The 21,495-nt window shown below is 34.7% G+C and overlaps 2 protein-coding genes across 6 annotated transcripts; one reads left to right on the forward strand and one right to left on the reverse strand.

Moving 5' to 3' along the window:
* Nucleotides 1-189: 189 nt before the first annotated feature.
* Nucleotides 190-10,613, forward strand: LOC113065051 (xaa-Pro aminopeptidase 1-like). 4 transcript variants are annotated; one of them, XM_026236167.1, is made up of 21 exons: nt 196-306; nt 1,188-1,359; nt 1,632-1,756; nt 2,798-2,861; nt 3,421-3,525; nt 3,800-3,892; nt 5,172-5,315; nt 5,441-5,536; nt 5,688-5,769; nt 5,847-6,057; nt 6,868-6,957; nt 7,040-7,090; nt 7,220-7,278; nt 7,524-7,601; nt 7,698-7,769; nt 8,638-8,698; nt 8,823-8,892; nt 8,971-9,144; nt 9,252-9,328; nt 9,577-9,675; nt 10,324-10,613. In XM_026236167.1, exons 2-21 carry the CDS (start codon nt 1,350-1,352, stop codon nt 10,441-10,443), a joined length of 1,881 nt encoding a protein of 626 aa, XP_026091952.1. In that variant the 5' UTR covers nt 196-306; nt 1,188-1,349; the 3' UTR covers nt 10,444-10,613. The 4 variants fall into 4 exon arrangements, with proteins under 4 accessions (XP_026091954.1, XP_026091952.1, XP_026091953.1 ...); XM_026236168.1 differs by having other exon boundaries at nt 1,635-1,756; XM_026236169.1 differs by lacking the exon at nt 1,188-1,359 and having other exon boundaries at nt 190-306.
* A 22-nt stretch (nt 10,614-10,635) lies between these two features.
* Nucleotides 10,636-14,542, reverse strand: LOC113065053 (uncharacterized). Of its 2 annotated transcripts, XM_026236172.1 has the most exons (4): nt 13,844-14,542; nt 12,450-12,588; nt 12,213-12,309; nt 10,636-11,064 (listed from the first exon to the last, which is right to left on the reverse strand). In XM_026236172.1, exons 2-4 carry the CDS (start codon nt 12,532-12,534, stop codon nt 10,752-10,754), a joined length of 495 nt encoding a protein of 164 aa, XP_026091957.1. In that variant the 5' UTR covers nt 12,535-12,588; nt 13,844-14,542; the 3' UTR covers nt 10,636-10,751. The 2 variants fall into 2 exon arrangements, with proteins under 2 accessions (XP_026091957.1, XP_026091956.1); XM_026236171.1 differs by lacking the exon at nt 13,844-14,542 and having other exon boundaries at nt 12,450-13,427.
* Nucleotides 14,543-21,495: the final 6,953 nt, after the last annotated feature.

Here is a 21,495-nt window from a genome sequence, read left to right on the forward strand (position 1 = left end):
TTCGACACTATATATATATATATATATATATATATATATATATATACACACACACACACACACACACACACACACACATACACACACACACACATAAATTTTATATAATATGTACTTTTTTTAAATGCATTCCTCTATAACTAAACATATTAATGCTGTCAATCCAAACACTGACCGCTGCGCGCGCCACGTGACTGTCACATGAGCGCACGCGTCATCACTGTAATGGCAGCTTCCTTTGCACACTAACACAAGGAACAGCAGAGTTTTCCCAATAGTTTACATCTCAAGGCTCGCTTCTCTAAGGTAACTGGTGAATTGCTTGATGTCAGTCGTTCGCTGTACGTGCTCCATGCTCAGGAAACAGCAGTGGATCGTGCAGCGCGAGAGCAGCGCGAGTGTTGTTGTTGTTGTCGTCACTTGCATAACACGCGTGTTTTGATAAATGGAGAAGCGTTGGCAGGGATCACAGATTCTCTCTCATTTGATAACAAAGAAGATATGTCATGACATAAGTGCACATAAATAACACAAATAAAGTAAGTTATGTTTGCAGATTAAGATCATTGTTTTGTTTTGGAAAGCATTCCATTTAGATGATACGGAACGACACGGAAACTGCCACACCTACCACGAACAAAACATAAAACAAATAATTTACAACCAAGTTTTCTTTCGGTTTAATTTAATTTAATGATGCGTTGGCATTTCCTCGTACACTGCCGATTTTCCGTTTAAATTAATGCTGGAGAACCGATTGTTTAAATGTTTCATTGTTTATGTTGTCGCAGTTCATCCAATCAGCTGTCGATATGATAATTCCATCGATATGATTGGATGATGCAGTGTATTCCTTTTGAGAACAGTGCGTTTTATTTGTGAATGAATGAATGAATGAATTAGCACAACCCAAAGGGGTTTTAACCATACACATAAATAAGAGGTATTTATGATATCTGTGATATCTTGAATTTCCTGGAATCCCTACAAAAATTAATTATAGTAACAATACTTTACTCCAAATTACATAGTACTTTTATTAGTATTATAAAATTATAATGTAGTCCCTTATAGAAACTATATTTATTTATTCGTTAAGTTGATTCCCTCATTCACTGATATTAATGACAGAAACTGGTATCTTTGAAAGAGGACGTTTAGTGTCTTTTGTTTCACATTTGGTAAAGGTTGAATGATCACAGGGCAAGATGACAGTAAATCTTTAACTATGGGATGGCCGCTTCATGCCACCCAAGAGACCGTCTGTGCAAGGTACAGGTTAACAATCTCATATCTTTCCAACTTTGAGCTCCACATTACCAGCAAAGTCTCAGGTTCACAGAGAGAAAATGGCTTCAGGTAAATAACTGGTTACAAAAGGCTATTTATTTATTTTTTTTTATTTATTTTTTTGCAGACTTGCACACATTTCTCACTTTGCAAGTGTCAGTGCATTAGTAACTTGTTAAGTGTGTATCATACATCTAACATCAAGGTTGCATTTTTTCCTGGTCTTGGTTAACAGGTCTGAAAGTGAAAGGTCATGTGTACTAAAATTAGATATTGACTGAAATATTACATTGGCAAATGAGTGTGAAGATGACTGGTGTAAATTTGACCACTTCTCTCAGCAGACGCTATGTCCCCAAAGATCACAGTGGAGCTGCTCAGGCAGCTCCGGCAGGCCATGAAGAACAGCAAGTACATCACAGAGCCCATCCAAGCATACATCGTCCCGTCAGGAGATGCACATCAGGTGATATCTCAATACACTCAAACCTGCTGCTCTTAAAACACCTGAGCTGGGCTTCACAAATGTGATTCCTGTGATTTAGAAACATACAGCTTGTGGTGTATAAACATGTAAGCCTATAAACGCACAACTTGTGTTAATAAACATTCAACATTATAAATATAGCCTGTGATTAAGAAACATTCAGGCTTATAAATATAGAGCCTGATTTAGAAACGTACAACCTGTGATTATTAAACTTGTAACCTTGTAACTTTGTAACCCTAAACTTGTAACATACACCCTGTGATTTATAAATGTACAGCTTGTGATTTGTAATGTACTATATACTGTTTTTATAAACTTATAAACAGAGCCTGTTATTAATAAGCTTTCAACTTGAATTTACAAACATATAGCCTGTGATTTGTATAAATACTGTTTGATATATTTATAAGCATTTCACTGTGTAAACATAGAGTATGAGATTTATAAATGTACAGCCTGTGATTTATAAATGTACAGGCCATGATTTATAAATATATGGACTGTGATTTTTAGACACATAGCCTGTGATTTATAAGCATTCAAACTCTAACAACCTGTGGTTTATAAATACAGAAAGTGCAAACACTTTATTGTTTGTAAAAACAAGTGTGATTTTATCCAGCTTTTTTATTTCTAAACATTCAACCTGGTTTATAAACGTACAGACTGTGATTTGAAGAAAACCCTGAATGTGATTTATAAACATTTCACTTTATAAACATAGACCTTGCAATTTATAAACATTCAGCCTGTGATTTATAAATATACACCCTGTTATTTGTTTTTAAAACATTTAACCATATTAACATCCAGAACCCTAGAATCAAAAAATTACATAATCCACTTAAGCTGCTGCAGTGTAATTGTGTGTGTGTAGTGTCTCTGTCCCCTCAACACCCCCGACCCAAACCCCAAATCAGGTAAATCAGCAGTAATTAAGACCGATTGCTGACAGAGCTGATCTCACTTATTTCCTTAATCTCTCTCTTTTTCTCGCTGCATCTGTCCTTCCTGCAGAGTGAATACATCGCACCTTGTGACTGCCGTCGTGAATTCATCTGCGGATTCAACGGCTCTGCAGGTGCGTGCAAAGGATTCACTTGAATAAAATGAACTACAGTAACATGTAATACTCTTTTTACTCAGTCACAGTGGAGATTTATCAAATATAGAGTTACAGTAATTGGAACGATTGCATTGATATAAAGATATTGATTACTTACATAACTAGAAATAGACCAAAAGCACACAATATAATCCCAGAATTAAAATAAAAAACGAATTGGCAATTCTTGATATTGTCAAGACAAGACAATGCTGTTCACTCAACGAAATGCCATTCATTCAAAGAATGGGGAAGTAATTATATCTAGAAGATATCTAGTAGATTTATATCTTATGACGATGAAAGGCTTGTTATACATGATTTACAGCTCAGTGGTGTGACAGTTTATTTATTTTTATTTTATTTATTTTTTACTGTGGTGGCCCATGTGGACACAGATTCATTCAAGGGTGGGATGAGGTGTAACTCAACTCAAACATGTAATCAGTGATTTACAGATGTGCAGACTGTGATTTGTAAGCATATTCCACATTATAAACAAAGAGTCTGTAATTTACAAACATGCTTGTTTCAGGTACTGCTATAGTGACAGAACAGCATGCTGCTTTATGGACGGATGGGCGGTACTTCCTGCAGGCCAGCCAACAGATGGACACTAACTGGACCTTGATGAAAATGGGTACAGTGAATAATAGCATAGTTTTATGACATATAGTTGCTATAGTAGGTCATTACATCTGTTATGAGATTGTTATGACATAATCCTGAAAGCATGTCAGCCAAGAAGCTGCTTTTCATAAACCATTGCAAAACATCTATAAGAATACATCGTTGAATTTGAATCTGAACTTCATGACTTAATATAAATCAGTGTTGAGCTTTGCATTGATAACTGTATATGCAACATTGTTCAACAGCAATCTGTGTATGATTCTGATGTTTTGTATTGTCAGGACTGAAGGAAACACCATCTCAGGAGGACTGGCTCATCAGCGTTCTCCCAGAAAACTCCAGAGTGGGAGTTGATCCTTGGATCATTGCTGCCGGTGAAGAACTCAAGACCATAATGAATAGAGTTTTGATCCATACAAATATTTTCATTCATAATAATAGCGGTGTCATGCAACTTTTTTTTTGTTTTAAAGGAAACATGTTATTTACATATGCATACAAATATGTGTTAGTGAATTCAAAAATATGTTTTTATTAAAGTTATATTAATATTTGTCTTTATTTACATTTAAAATTAAACTAAATTTAAGCATTTAGCAGACACTTTTATCCAAAGCGACTTAAAAAGTTAACATTTTTAACCTAACATGTTCCCTGGGAATCGAACCCACAACCTTGCGCTGCTAACGCAATGCTCTACCACTGAGCCACAGGAACACTAACACTATTTATTTAAAAGTTATTTTATGCATGTCTCTTCTGCATATTAATCTAGACTACTGAAAATAATGAATATAGTTATCTATAGAAATATTTTCAGTCATATTTTTTATTTGTAATTTTTCTTATTTTTTTGTACAAATATTTTAGTGAATTCAAAAGCATTTTTAAATAGTAATAATTTTAAAAAATAATTTTAGATATTTTTAATAAATATATTTTATTAGTAATCATAAAAAAAAAAAATCTAAAATTCTTGTCAATGTGCATGATGCTTTTGCATTTTACTTAAGACTATTGAAATTAATAAATATACATCCATATCCAGAAAATATATTTCTGTTCTTATCAATAGGGCTGTCGTGCTACATTTTCTTTATTTTTATTAAAATTATATTACAATTTAAAAAAAATAATAATAATTATAATTGTATTACTGTTTAATATTCAAGATTTAGAATTAATTTGTATCTTTTATAATATGTGACCCTTGACCACAAAACCAGTCTTAAGTCACTGGGGTATATTTATAGCAATAGCCAAAAATATATTGTATGGGTCAAAATTATAAATTTTTCTTTCATGCCAAAAATCATTAGGACGTGAAGTAAATATCATGGTCCATGAAGATATTTAGTACATTTCCTACTGTAAATATATTCAAACTTAAATTTTGTTTAGTAATATGCATTGCTAAGAATTAATTTGGAGAATTTTAAAGGAGATTTTCTCAGTATTTAGATTTTTTTTGCCCCAAAAGATTATCTCGACCAAATATTGTCCAATCATATCAAACCATACATCAACGGAAAGCTTGACTGGTTTTGTGGTCTAGGGTCACATATAGTCACACAGTATTGTGGAGATATCCTAATGATTTGAATTGTTGGATGTCATGCGGGTGCATCATGTGTCTGTGATGGTGTTTTTCAGACCAGTGGAAGAACATGTGGAAGGCTTTGAGCGGCGCGGGTCACTCTTTGGTGGCGGTGCAGGACAATCTCATTGATGCCATCTGGGAGGATCGGCCACCTCGTCCCAGCACCAAACTCATCGCCCTGGGACTCAAATACACCGGTCAGCACATCTCACTGGATGATAATATAGAAATGTGATCCTGAAGGTCAGTCATGAAGCCTCCACACAAGTTTGTGCCACAGTAAAGTAAGACAAAATGTTTTTGTCGCTTTTTCCCCACGCAGGTCTCACCTGGCAAGATAAAGTTACAGCTCTGAGAGGGAAGATGGCAGAAAGGAGGATCTCCTGGTTTGTGGTCACAGCTCTAGATGAGATTGCATGTACGTATCACCACACTGCACGCGCTCTGTGTGTGTGTGTGTGTGTGTGTAGCGTGCACCTATTTATTATTCACATTTAATACATTTTACTGCATGAGAGAAGATTTATGAATTAATACTGAGAATATGAAATCTCTCTTTCTCTCCACAGGGCTTTTTAACCTGCGCGGGTCAGATATACAGTACAACCCCGTGTTCTTCGCCTACGCGATCATCGGCATTAGCAGCATAAAGTACAAATGCATTCCTGAGTCTGCACTTTATACTGAAAATGTCCCAGATTTCAGTTGAGCTCACTTCTTGTTTTCAGATTGTTTGTGGACAGCAAGCGTCTGTTGGAGCCTGCGGTCCGGGAGCATTTGGAACTGGACAGCCCCAGCAAACCAGATCTGACCGTACACTGTTTTCCGTACGAGTCTGTGTACACCGAGCTGCAGGCGGTCTGTGCGGCGCTGGCACCCAAAGAGAAGATCTGGATTTGTGACAAGGCCAGCTGCGCTCTTACACAAGTCATACCCAAGGTGAGTCACAATAGGCAGTCATTTCAGAGTTTATACTGATATATTATTACTTAACTATATGGCAGTATATGTTTTCAATGCAGGTCATATTATGGAAGTTAAATGTTTTATTTTATTTTTTTATGTTTGCAGTATGACCCGTCCTCAATAGCTAAGGAATAGATTACCAAAAATTTTAATTAGCTTAAATGTACTAATCCTTAGGCCATCCAAGATGTAGAAGAGGGACAGATTTGGAGAAATTTTGCATTGCATGACTTACTCACCAGTGGATGCTCTGCAGTGAATGGGTGCCGTCAGAATGAGAGTCCAAACAGCTGATAAAAACATCACAATAATCTACCACTCCAGTCCATCAGTTAATGTTTAGAGACAACAAAGGCTGCATGTTTGTAAGAAACAAATCCATCACTAAGATGTTTTAACTTTAAACCATCACTTCTAGACAAAATACCAGTCTGTAATCAATAACAACGCTTCCTCCAGTGAAAACATCCATCCTTTGTTGTCCTCTCACATCAAAAACTTCACTGTATATTTACTGATTACTTTGATGTTTTTATCAGCTGTTGGGACTCATTCTGACGGCACCCATTCACTGCTGAGCAAGTGATGCAATGCTACAATTCTGTTCTTATAAAGAAACAAACTCAAATCTATATCTTGGATGATCTGTGGGAGAGTAAAGTTTTAGCAAAGGTTCATTTTTCTGTGCCCTATTCCTTAAAGAGGTCTTGATATCTGACTTTTTCCATCTAAAGTGGCTGAATATAAATCAATATCGTTGATTAAAGGATTGTAACTGTCCAGGCCCACAGATCTGCAATCCCATACACACCCTTATGTCTGGCTAAAGCCGTCAAGAACCCCACAGAGATCCAGGGCATGAAGATGGCACACGTGAGTCCACATGGCTAGAGATATTTCAGAAACCCTTCACTTGATCTGCTTTATTTAGTCTCTTCATTTATTGTTATCACAGATCAAAGACGCAGTGGCGCTGTGTGAACTTTTTGCTTGGCTGGAGAAAGAGGTATCATTGTATAGATGTTTTATTAACTGGAAATATAATTAGGAGTCTTTTCTGCTATTTATAGTAAAGTTTCCTTTTTTTATTGAATGAATTAAGAAAATATAAGGCTTGTATTTTTCATTTGTACAGATTCCCAAAGGAACGGTTACAGAGATATCAGTGGCAGATAAAGCTGAAGAACTACGTAGGTGAGTCAAACATGCTGCATTTGACCTGCAAAAAGTTTTATCCACACTCAATGACTTAATTACATTTGTATATATTTCTATAAAGAACTGTAGCATCATAATACTGACGTCATGTTTGGCAGTGAATTTTAAATGCTGCCTTATGTCTTGTTTTTGGCGCCACCAACTGGTGATCTGTGGAACTGCAGACAATGAAAAAATAAAACTACTCTCTAATGACAATCTTTTCTTTTATTTCGATCTAGTCAACAGAAAGACTTTGTTGGGTTAAGTTTTCCTACCATCTCTAGTGTGGGACCGAACGGGGCGATAATACATTACAGGTCAGCTCTTCAGCTCTTGATAAACCAGTATTTAAGGAAACACTTAATGGAGTTTTTATTCTATTTTTAAGTACCCTTTTCTGTCGTGTCTTTTAGGCCTCTTCCAGAAACCAACAGGACTCTTTCTCTAAATGAAGTTTATCTTATTGACTCCGGGGCTCAGTACTTGTAAGAACATGAACACTGCTCAAAAGAAATCACAATCAACCTAAGATTACATGTTTTTGAAAAGTTAGGTGTTCCTGAGTGAAATGTAAAGAAAAAAAAAAATAAAATAAAATAATAATAATATATATATATATATATATATATATATATATATATATATATATATATATATATATATATATATATATATATATATATATTTTTTTTTTTTTTTATTATTATTATTATTATTATAAAAAAAATTTTTTACACATGCATATATGCTATATATTGCAAAAAATCATAATGTTATCCATGTAAAATAAAATATTTGTATATTTTTAAGATTTTTTTGTTTTTCAAAGCATTCTCTAATGCTCATTAGGGCTGTATTTATTTAATCACATATACAGTAAAAACAGTAATATTGTGAAATAATATTACAATTTAAAATAACAGTTTTCTATTTAAATATATATTTCTATATATAGCAATTTATCCCAGTGATTTAAAGCTGTATTTTCAGCATCATTACTCCAGTCTTCAGTGACACATGATCCTTCAGAAATATGCTCAAGAAACTTTTTTTCTTATGAAGTTTTTGCTGCTAAATATTTTAGTTGAAACTTAATGCTTTTTTTCAGTATTTTCTTAAAAATAACAGCATTTATTTTAAATTATTTCTATATAAATTCCCCTTTAAGAATGTGTATATATATATATATATTATTGTATATTGTAATATTTAAACATTTTATTTTAATAGGAACATTTATTTACATTGTCTGAAAGAGCAATAACGCTACATTTAAATATGTAAATACCCGAGTTAAAATAAATACAAATATCTAGTATGAAATTATTTTTTTTTTGTATCTTTGGTATTCAGAGATGGAACTACAGATGTGACGCGTACGATGCACTTTGGGACTCCTTCTGATTATGAGAAGGTAAATAGTAAACCCTTTTCATTATTTATATTATTTTTAACACTCTTCCTACTTCACAGTCTGAAAGCTATGGGTCTACCCAGAATGCCAATAGTTCTGTCCTTCCACGCTCTGATCTCCACAGGAATGCTTTACATATGTGCTAAAGGGACACATCGCTGTCAGCGCTGCAGTGTTTCCCAGTGGAACCAAAGGTACGTCTCTAAAACCAGTCTTTCTCAGTGAATCTGAAAGAAATGTTTCGTCTCAGTGGACTGTGCTCTTGTGTGCAGGTCATCTGCTGGACTCGTTTGCTCGCGCCTCTCTCTGGGACGCTGGGTTGGACTATCTTCACGGTACCGGCCACGGCGTCGGATGTTTCCTGAACGTGCACGAGGGGCCGTGTGGCATCAGCTACAAAACGTTTGCCGATGAGCCTCTGGAGGCTGGAATGATTGTCAGTGATGGTATGGAAATGCATATGCGCTGTAATAATTATTTTCTTCTTGTTATTGGAGTGATATCTTTACATCTTACATTAGGAATTTGATTCTCATGGATGTTTTGTTTCCAGAGCCTGGATACTATGAAGATGGATCTTTTGGCATTCGGCTGGAAAATGTTGTCCTGGTAATTCCTGCCAAAACTAAGGTAACTACTTCATCAAGTCACACCATAATCTGTTCACAATTATGCCTAGAAAATGCATTAACTTTCTGACACAGTTCATTTTAAAGATACACTAGCTAAATTGTCTTCTGAATGTCTGTGATGCTTCATCCACACCAACAGGTGTCACTGTTGAGTTCAAGATATAAAAACACTAATTCAAAACCGATTTAATGCATCTAGAGAGGGCTAGTGTATGTTATATCAGTTTTTCCTTTCCTTTCATTCAGTATAACTACAGAAACAGAGGTAGTCTGACCTTTGAACCCCTCACCCTGGTCCCCATCCAGCTGAAGATGATCAACACAGAGCTGCTCACACAGAAAGAGGTAAGAGCAGCCCAACAGATACTAGGGTAGAGTTGTATAAACACCCCCAGTTAGCATGCTAATATTGTTTTTAGTTATTAGGCTGTTTGTAGTCTGTTTATTACTTTGAAAAAAGTCTCACAAACATTGCTCGTTACAAAGTGTTTATTTATTTCACTACTCACTGCTGTGTGCGTGTGGATGGGTTAAATGCAGAGCGCAAATTGCGAGGATGGGGCCATACTTGGGCTACACGTCACATACATACATTCCTTTTTAAAGCCCAAAGTATACTTTAGTTTTGACACGAATGTTAGCATACACTTGTAGCAGAACACACAACCTTTCAAAGTAATACTCAAGTAGTTGCATTTCCAGTAGTTTGTTATTAACCACAGTGGGTCAGTGGTGCCACCTTGTGGACAAACTAATTAGTGCAAAAATATTTACAATATTTACATCAACAATATTTACATCATTTTGTTACGTTTAGGTCATTTACTGTACATCAATTCATGACATCAGCATACGTGTAAAATCTGAAGTTTACTTGCTTTTTCCTTGAGACCTCGTGTGAGCGTTTGAGTTACATAAATCCTTCAGACCACTCTGAATTGGCTTTCATTATAGCACGGATTGCTGTAATAACACATATCTGTCGTCCTGCAGCGTGATTGGGTGAATGACTACCACAGGAAATGCCGGGAGACGATTGGGGCGGAGCTCGAGCGCCAAGGCAGGAAGGTGGCTCTGGATTGGCTGATCCGAGAAACTGAGCCGATTGTCTAAAAATATTGTTTACTGGTTTGTTTTGTCATCGTCATATCGATGGCCATTGATTTTTTTTTCCCTCTTGCTCTCTCTCAGCTTTTCTGGTGGATATATTTCAGTTTCTGCTTCTTTTGTAAAGCACGCTTTCATCAGCTGTTTTATGAACCAATTAAACCATATGGAAAAGATGCACAGCCTTTGTCTAACACAACCATTCATTAACATTTTAAGAAAAAGAGCAGCACGGACATTCTGCTAAACGTCTCTTTTTGTGTCGTATCACATGATGGTGAGAAAATACTACCTGTTCCTGGAATACTACCTTTCTACAGCTGCATGTAAAAAAGGGGCGGGGCTAGGACGATGCCGCTGTTGGGGGCGTTGGTGTAGTCCTGAAGTGGGAGAGGGGTGTGTATAGACACTGTGTGAGGGGGGATCCTGTCTTCCTCGTGTCCCACAGGCAGAGGGTTGGTGTAGATGTAGTGGATGCGGGAGTTGTCCTTCAGCTTCTCCTGTCTTCTGAACAGAGCGAGCGGGTCACAACAACTATGGGTTTTCCTCACGCACATAACACCCAGCGGCTCTTCAGGAACCTCGCAGGCCACGGCGCTCTCATAGACGTGTGCACGCTTACACTTCCTGTGGCACAAAGATACATAATGTTGCAGATGTTAGACACACTTTAGGATCCAGTAAGATTGCCTAGACCAATTAGGACTATACAGAAAACGATTTCAATGCTTTTGCATTCTCTAGCAAACTTTGGAAATTCTTGAGAAACTTTGCATTCGCACTCAGAACATTTACATTATTTTGCAAAATATACTGCACTTCTGTGGAAAACTATGCATGCGCTCTCAAAGTTTAGCTTTTTTCCTATGAATTTTTTATATTTAGTTCCTCCGAGAAACTTGACTTTGCTCACAAAAGTATGGAGTTTCCCTGAAAAACGTTGCATTCTCTCGCAAAACTATTGCGTTCTTTTGCAATAAACGTTGCCTTCTCGGGAGAAACGCAGTACTTTTGCAAAAGCGTGCAAAATTTTTACCTAGCAAACTCAGAAGCCTTGGAATAAATTATATTTCAATGCTTTTGCATTACCTCAAGAAACTTTGGATTCGCTTGCACAACTTTGCGATTGAAAAAATATGTGGTTGAGAGAAAAAAGTATTTTAACACCTTTGAGCACAAACGCAGTTTTTGCGAGCTCAATATTTTAGCGAGAAAATGCTAATTGTATTGGATGCAAACTCAGAATTGAAGTGAATTTTATTTCAATGATTTTGTGTCCCCTGAGAAACTTTGCAATCGTTCGCAAAACTTTTGTTATGGAAATAATATAAGCTGGGAGGAAAAACTATATTTGAATTGCTTTTGCAAGCAAACTCAAAAGTGCTAAAATAAAGTATATTTCAATGCATTTACATTCCCTCATAAAAATATTGTAATGGACATAATTAGGGCGGAGGAAAAAATTGCAATACTTTCGGAAGTAAATGCAAATTTTCTCGGAGAAACGCAATACTTTTTGAGAAAACAAAACCATTACAATTATTATTATTTTTCTCCCATCTCATATACTTCCATCATCGTGTCTTGGCTCTAAAGCTATACAAATACATATTTCTTTATTTTTATTTAAAAAATACTTTTTTTTCATTTTGAACAATATATCTATGATTTTTAAATAAAAATTGCAATGTGAAATAGTTTGCTAAAGTATTTTTTTGTGTTGTTTAATTGCTAATTCATTGCAATTTTATTACTTTTTTCATCTGTTTTTTCACCTTCTGTGTCTTCTGTACGAGATACAGCTGAGGATTCCTGTCACTGTCAGGATGCACAGAGCCACTGAAGAAAGCGTGATATTGAACACCTTGACTTCTGTGTGAGAAAAGAAAATATATATATAGATAACATAAGCACATTTGCTTGATTTTAAATGATAAAACGGTAAAATATAATGTTCAAGATTGCCAAATTCTAGCAGATCATATTAATGAGTTCAAACAGGGTTTACTCACCATAGAGAGCAGCCTGTGATTCTGTGTCATTTGATTTCAGTAAGGTGGTCCCGTTAAAAGACAGATCAATCCCTGTTAAGCTCATGCTGATGATGGCATAGGCCAAAAGTGTCCAGCAAACTGGTCGGTCTGGAAGGAGCTGGTGAGAATATTCATTAGTATGAAGCCATGTGACTGTGTGGATTTGTTTCCACAGAAACTCTGCTACCTCATCGCCCCCGTGGCCCCCTAACTTCATTCAACTTTGACAGTTTGGGGTCTTTAATCATCCAGGCCACATCCCAACAAAACAGAGTGTTTTTGTGCCGAATCCAAAGAATCCAGAACACAAGATCCATTTGGAAACTCGTTAAAAGTGTTTGCACAAAATAAAGTTGAAAATGTGATAATGTGTGCAGCATCTCTTTCAACAAGATAAACACAAAGCCTGCATTCATTAGCATCCATGCTTCATTTCGTCTGAGACTTAAAAAAAACTATATTACACAATTAACCCTGGCTCTGGACATGAGAGCGCTTGGAAATATTCCCATGATGCTCACACATTTTCCCACATTGTTTACAAAATGCTGCATATTCTTAACCTTCAATGTTCTTTTCTGGAATAGTTCGATTCTATTTTTAGAAAATCCCTCTGGTCTTACTATTTATAAAATAAACAGATTTCGGCTGAAGATTCCTTAGACACAAATCTACACTAACATTGTGAATCTGTCAACAATGTGTTTTACAAGATTGAGACGGCCCAGTAAACCAGCGTAAATGCGTCGTACATTTTCAACGTCTTCATACATGCTCTGATCATATTTGATGAGATTATGAAAGCTGTTCCTTATTAAGCCAGACCTAACTTCAAACGGCATATTTGTACACAAAACACACGTACACACATCAATTAAGTGCAGTAAATGTAATGATTTCATGAGTGTACTGCTCATGCAATGCTCTGACTAACCGCTAGAGGTCAGCGTCGACGCTCAAATCATGACGATACTCTGGCTATTATTATTAAAGTCAATACTCATATAATACAAATTATAGACACATAAAATGTAGAAAAACATATAAATGCATAAAACACGAATCTGTTTTTCAAATATTAAAAAAATTAATACAAACACCGGCAGCTTTGGAGTCTTGTATCGTTTCATTTGTTTTTAAATCGATAAATAGGCTACTTTTGAATACTACTAGCATCCATTTTCTTGTTTTCTACGGCGAATGTACAATTTGGCGACTAGTCGACTAAAAGTTTGTTTGTGAACACGGGGTTCCTGACGAAACGTTCAGGTGATGTTGAACTCGTTATGTTCATTAAGTTTAAGGTTTTAAACATTTAATCAATAACAAGTCATATGAATTGCAGTAGGTGAAAAAATAAACATCAGACTTACCGTATAAATATTCGCTTATATCGAGCAGGTATCGAGCACGCGCAGGACGTGTTAAAGTTACAAGTAAATATGAGCAATAAAACGAGTCATATTTCACATTACTACACATAAACCTCTCTGAGAGGTTTTGTAATGAGTAATGAATCATTGGCCTCTAAGCTGCAGATTTATTGGCTCTTCACTCAGTAATATTTGTGTTTGTAAATGTAGGCCTACCAGTTTTCCTGGAGGAAGTTTGCTGTTGTTTCTTGTAATTTTACAGCAAATGGAAATCAAGTATTTTCTGATGAAAGGCACAATCATATAGCACTATATTTCAAGCCTGATACCAACATGTGGAATAAATTACCATCTTGTTTGGTCTCCAGTCTGATCATGGGTTGTAAACGAGCGCTGGGTTTAATTATTTGTTTAATTGTGTTTCTCTTCAAGTTGTGCCAGAGCAGATTTGATGCAGAACTGTGTGCCCGGCTGGCGCATAAGAATTCATGGGATCACTGACACCTCACTGCCCTCCACAGTGTGTTTGCTGGACAGCTGCTGGGTAAATATAGTTATATTGGACTCAGACATGGGTCAGTGAGAGGCTTCAATGCTGATTTATGACAAATGCCAGTTATAATAACACAGACAGATCATTCTCAACATATGCCAAAGGCCGCCACACAAATACCAATCAATTCCTGTGGCTTGTTCCCGGTGATCTGCCTACAATTTTCGATTCAAGAGTCTGAATTGTGAGATATAAACTCAGAATTGCGCCAATAAAAGTTAAGTGTGAGATAAAAAGTCCCAATTACCTTCAGATGGCGCAGATTCCAATGGATTGATTGGATTTCGCCTGCGAAAATTTGCCAAACAATGCAACCACAATAACAGGTGACTGACAAACACCAAAAATCAGAAAGTGCATAAGAACGCCATTACACAAAGCAAGCATGATGTTTTTATATCAACAAAACCTACACTTTATGTAACCATTTATTTTATTGGGTTTACGTTATGCAAACTAGACATCTGATAAAAAAAAGAAACATATAAAAATAAAATGTTCACTGTCTTGCTAATTATATCCAAATAAGTCTATGTTTCCACATTTGGAAATGGCATATCTCAGTGAAATATAGACTACAAAATGCATCCAAAATGGAAACTATTAATGTGCATGATGTATATAATATATCAGTAGTTTTACATGGACCATGACCCATTAAACAGACTAATAGGGGTTTTGTGACCCTAGTCGACCCTACATACATACAGAGGATAAACACGGGATATTTATAATGCATAGACACACAATATATACATATGGACATGCAACAGAGGCATAAAACACATTACAAGTATTTAATTGAAAGTAAAATTTTGTAATGCAGAAGTAAAGTAAAACAGCCCATTTTAGATATTATGTTCTAACAATCTGCAGCAGTTTCCTGAAGAAAACAGTGAATAGTGTTATGCAACGCAGTCTTATCTAAAGCATCAGAATATTTTCATTCATCTGAGAAATATTGCTTCAGAACCAGCATTGAACTGTAAATGCACAAGGTTCTTAGTCTCAAAGTCTGACTTCATCAAGCAAAAATGTAAATCAAATTTATATTCCTCATAATGGTGCTTTTGTTTTCTTCTGCTTTATTTTTGATTAAATTATGCTAATTATATTTTAACCTAACTCTGCAGGGTTATATAACCTAACCTTAACTTAGAAACTTTTTTTTTTTTTTTTTATCATTGTTTGATGTTCCATTTATTTAGTTTCTTTTTAGGTTTGGTTTTATTTTATGCATTTGTGTTACTCAGACTCAGCGTTACTTTACTATGCCATTTACTTATTTTCAGTTTTCAATTTAATCTCAACTTAATTATTTAGCAATTATATGTGATTTAAAAAGAAAAAGTTTGTTTTGTTTTAGTTTTAATTTTATTTTGGTTTAGTTTAGTATTCTTTTTTTTAGATATTTATATTTAGGTTTTTATTTTTTTTATTTTTTTAGTTCGGTATAGTTTAGTATTATTTTTAAATATTTCTATACATTTTTTGTTTGTTTGTTTTGTTTGAGTTTTAATTTTAGTTTGGTTTAGTTTATTTTTTTTATTTTTTTACATATTACTGTTTCTTTTTTGTTTGTTTGTTTTTGAGTTTAAATTTTTAGTGCAGTTTTAGTTTTATTTATTTCCGGTAATTAATTTTAGTGCTTCATCTTAAAAACTTAAGGCAATAATTGAAATTTTATTTTAATCTACTCTAATTTTCTTAGATTTATATTTCATAACTTTCTATATTTATATTTTCTATTTCCACTTCATTTATTTATTTATTTATTTATTTATTTATTTAAATAAAATGTTATTTATTTAATTCTATTTTAGCTTGGCTTATCATTTTGCATTTCATATTTTACAAAACATTATTTAAATTAAGATTTTTGTTATATATTATAAGGCATGATATAAATCGCCAACTGTACCAAAAGGGAGATTTCTTCTTCTGTCTAGAAACAACCATTGAGATTTCAAAATAGTAAAGCTTTCTTTAAAAAGTTTTTTCTTCGTAAATGATAGTTGAACTGTTAAGATAAATGACTGATTTAAATGATACTGACAACATTCAGTGAAATGTTTGGCAAGAAATGCTAGACTGAAAAGTTGTCTGAAATATTTTAAGCTTAATGATTATTAACTAATTTTTATTGCTGCGCTGATGCATGCATTTAACAGAGAGATGGGGTTTGATCTCCTTCACGGGTGTTTGTAGGTAACACCTGTCCCATCTATAGAAATGAAGTCATATTTGGTGCTAGTGGCCTTTCAGAGCTGAACTGACCTCAATCCAGATGCTCAGCATGAGATGTGTGTTTGGCTGGACTCTCAAACACTGCTGGGCCAGAGCGAACCGACCCAGCTATTTCTGCTCACAGGACTGCTTACAGTTTGACAAGTGACCCGTGAGCACACTGTGGGAAGAGGCGAAGAGCTCATTCATTCAGCGAGTCAGAGCCGAATGACAGTGAATGGAAGCAGCGCTCAGACTCTGTCAACTACTCAAACATAAGCGTCAAACTGCAGGTTAACAACAGCTTACCTGACAATGTGCAGGATACTATGCTGTGAATCGTTTCCAAATGTGACGCGGCAAGTCTAATTAAACTTCATTTGGTAACTTACAGTAATAACTGTATTCCTTTGTGAGATTTTCAGCTTTGAGAAAGATCACAGCATGTAGTCGCAGATTGTTGTTGTTGTTGCTTTGCCAGCATTTTCAGTTTGAGAGTGATAATTACTTGCTCTGTGTTTTCTTAGTGTAATTTAGTATGCAGTACGATCTAATTTTGTTACAGCACGTGGTGTAAAACTGACCTAAAGTTTAAATGAAAGCTGTCAGGTTGAATCGGGCAACATGAACGTGCCACTGGGCCTCATGTCTGATCGTATGTGGGTGGCTGTGATTGTTTGTAAGAAGTGAAGTGGACCAACTACTATCGGCAAACTGGTGATTGTGTTCAGTGGGCTGCGGCGCCTTTTACAAAAGATCAGAACAGAAGACCACCCAACACACACACAGAGAGGGACGCCATGCTGAATCAAGGAGGATAATGGTGTGAATATAGATACACATAAATATAAATCAGTCATAAATATAAATCGGTCATTAATGCATAGTATATGTCTGAAATGGTGTTTAAAAGTCATGTATGAATTGTAAGCAGTTGTAAAGTATTATTTGCCCACTATGTGCCATCAGCATGAATGCTCTGACATATTTCAGGCTGAATTGTGTATCACAGATTAGTCTCTATCTGTTCGAGACTTCAGTCTGTCGTACAGATCCTGGACGGGGGAGCCTGACAGCCCACACAAACACCCCATTCGAGACGTCCCAGCGCTTCTTTAGTGATGGCAAGTCCTGTCTGAGCCTTTTACTTGTGTAAACACAGATTCTGTCCAACTACAGTGGAGTAGAAAGAATGAATGAGATGAAAAAAAGAGAAAGGAAAGGAAGGGGAAGAGAAAATGTTATGATTAATATCCATTTCACTAAGACGACAACATCTGATCACAAAGTTGTCCACACTGTTCCACCTCACTGACAATATTAATATTTGCCCTTTTTTGCATACTGTTGAGTGAGAAGGACAGAAACCATGAAGGGCCAGGTTTTTTATAACTTTGTTTGTTTCATGCATGCCAATATACCGTATTTTCTACACTATAAGGCGCACTTAAAAGCCTTTAATTTTCTCAAAAAACGACAGTGCGTCTTATAATCCGGAGGCCTTATATATGGATCAAGGCGCTCTGTCAAAATGTTGACATTCCCTTTAGCACAGCTTCATCTAGTGGATGCATAACACAAACATTTGACTGCAGTATCTTCTATTCTATGCGCCTTATAATCCGATGCGCCCTATATATGAAAACCGTTCTGAAATAGGCCATTCATTGAAGGTGCACCTTATAGTGCGGAAAATACGGTACAGCAATATCGCATGGCTATGAGTGTAATATTGTATTCATACAATAGTTCGTAAGTACATGGGAAAATACATAAGAAACTTTAAAAATCCTCTTTTGTTTCTCAGTTTGCTTCATTAAAAGCTTAAAGTGCTCTGCTTTATATGTAGAGTATTATGAGAGACTGAGCAAGTGTAATAATTACATCAGTTTACATTAACAATAACATTAGTTTGAATGTCCACGAAGAAGCGATATCTTTGTTGTAGTATCCTTTCATCTGTTAAGGGTGATTTCCGATAACAGCGCTGCTCACTGGATTTGTTAACTGTGTCTTACACGCTGTTGTTGAAAGTAAGAATAACTTCCTTGTTTACAACCCAGTCTCAACACTGTAACTAAAATCACCATCATGAACACACTTTTTCTTAATGCTAAATACTATTATTAAATACCACTATGATTTATATAAAATATGATTTATTGAACAATAATATTTAATAAACAACAACAACAGCCATTATAAAATATGCCAGGGGTGTCAAATTCAAATCCCTGCAGCCCTGCAGAGTTTAGCTCCAACCCTAATTAAACATATCTGATCCAGCTAATCAAGGGCTTATCAAGCTTATAAACAAACTACATGGTACAAAACGGCATTATGTTACGAAAGTGTGGACTCAGAGGAGTGTGTGTGTGTGTGTATATATATATATATATATATATATATTTATATATATATATATATATATACACACGTATATATATAAATTTTCATGTATACAACTTTGCATGTATACAATTTTATAAATTATATTTTATATAATATTTTCAAAATACTGAATATTAAAATATATATACAATATACAATATAGTATATACATAATATTTATAATATCATATTTAAGTAACATAATAAATACTATACTATATATAGTATAGTACTATACCATACTATATATAATACATAACATTTACTAGTATCATATAAACAGTACTATTGTTTTTATAAATGTAAGATTTTTTATACAGTATAACATATAATTAATAATAATGTTTATTGTAAAATATATAACAAATATAATAATACATATTTATTTAGATTACATTTATAATATAATACTATATTTAATTACAACACATATTTACATTTTATAAAATTATATTTTTTGACCTACACATTAAAAAATAAATAAGTAAATAAATAAACTTTCTTGCCCATTTGTTGTTCTTACGCACAGATAAAAAAAGGAAAAAAAAAACTATGTAAGATATACTTTCACACAGGGGAAAATAAATAAATAATAATAATAAAATAATTAAAAAGATGCCAAAATTGACCTCATCTGGCTATACATCAAAGCAGAAGAACTGCATCAGTATACCTGCCCAAACATGATATCCATAAAAGGTATACATATATATATATATATATATATATATATATATATATATATATATATATATATATATATATATATATATATATATATATATATATATATATATTAATAACTATGGCTTTTAATGGATTAAAGGGCTTTCACTGGACACTGAACCACATCTACTATGAAATAACACAAACACTGCCAAACTACATCTTCAGTACAGCTAAACCAATCAGCATCACCGGATCCTGCTTTTGTGGAGGTGTGGATTGAATCAAACTCATCCCCGGAGCAGAAAGCATTTTGAACTCCACTACATGTCAACACAGCCTCTGAAAAACCGCCAGTGTGCGGCAGTAATTCAGTCTCATCTCACATCCATCTGCATCATAGACGGACACGTGATGATTCATGATGGGAGTGTGAACACAGACACAAGCCATGCCAGAATACAGTAATTCCTCTCTGTCTGTTGGCTGATAACACACATCGCCTCTCTTACCTCCTGCAAAATCCCTCAGATCAGTGGTGACAGAGGATTCATGTGTCATACACATCACTGACCCAATGTTTTATGAATGAAATGCAATCTTTTACACCTACAAAATGCAAAAACAAGATTTGTACATTTCTGGAAAAAACTGCCACTGCCACTGAAAAAAGGTCACCACTTTACAGCTACTGTTGGTGTTGCTATGTGGTTGCTAAAGAGGTTATTAGGCCACTTACAAGTTAAAAAAGAAAACATTTTAGGAATTTAATTAAATATTTTCTTGGATTTTTATATTAACATAATACAATATAATACACACATTTTTGGGGTAATTTTATTACTTAATTTGTAACACTATAGTCATGCTTAATACTTTAATTCAGCAAATACACATTAAATTGATCAAAAGTGACAGCAAAGACATTTATAAATTCTATTTCAAATATTTTTATTTTATTTTAAATATTACATACACAAGAAACTTTCAAAAACATTTTTTGAAAGAAATTATTTCAATTAGCATAGCAACATTTATTCAAAATGTATAGTTATATTTTTCAAGTATGTATATATATATATATATATATATATATATATATATATATATATATATATATATATATATATATATATATATAAATATATTCATAGAGGACTTCTTTCAAAAAAATTATAATTCATAAATTCTATTTTCATACTTATTTTAAAGTGGTTATATTTTCAATGAGTGAATGGTTAAATTTCCTTCTTAGCATCGACAAGTGGAAAAGTGAAGTAGTGAAGTAGATGAGGCTTATTTAACCCAATTCTAACAACTGCCAACACAGCTGTGTGTGAAGATAAAGGCGCAAACACGCTAATTAAGGCTGCAGTTTTAGGAGCACGTCCAATACATCTGCAAACACTGAAAATTAGGTTCTAAGGGCCCGAATGGAGAGCCGGGTGCATGAATCCTGCTGAGAATAAAACTGAAGATCAGTCTCATTTAACCATTTCCGGCACTGTAATATACACCCATTACAAGATCATTAATCTTCAAGTTTGACGGCTATTTTCCCTCACACTCCATGCTCTTACTACTACAGCTTTACGAGAGAGATTTTATTTCCGCCATCTGTCCAACAAGTTTTGCCGCTGGAAAGATCCAGCTCAGATCCATCAGGTGGGTCTGGCGCTGTAAGAACAATGTCAGGACAATGTGTTTCTGTACAGCTTCAGACTTCTGAGAGTGTGCCTGATACTGCACAGCTAGCGCTCGTATCAGCCGCCTCGGCACTACCGAACGCATTCCAGCGGTGAAGTTTCTGCCAAGG

Source organism: Carassius auratus, chromosome 47 (assembly GCF_003368295.1).
Source record: "Carassius auratus strain Wakin chromosome 47, ASM336829v1, whole genome shotgun sequence".
Taxonomy (NCBI): domain Eukaryota; kingdom Metazoa; phylum Chordata; class Actinopteri; order Cypriniformes; family Cyprinidae; genus Carassius; species Carassius auratus.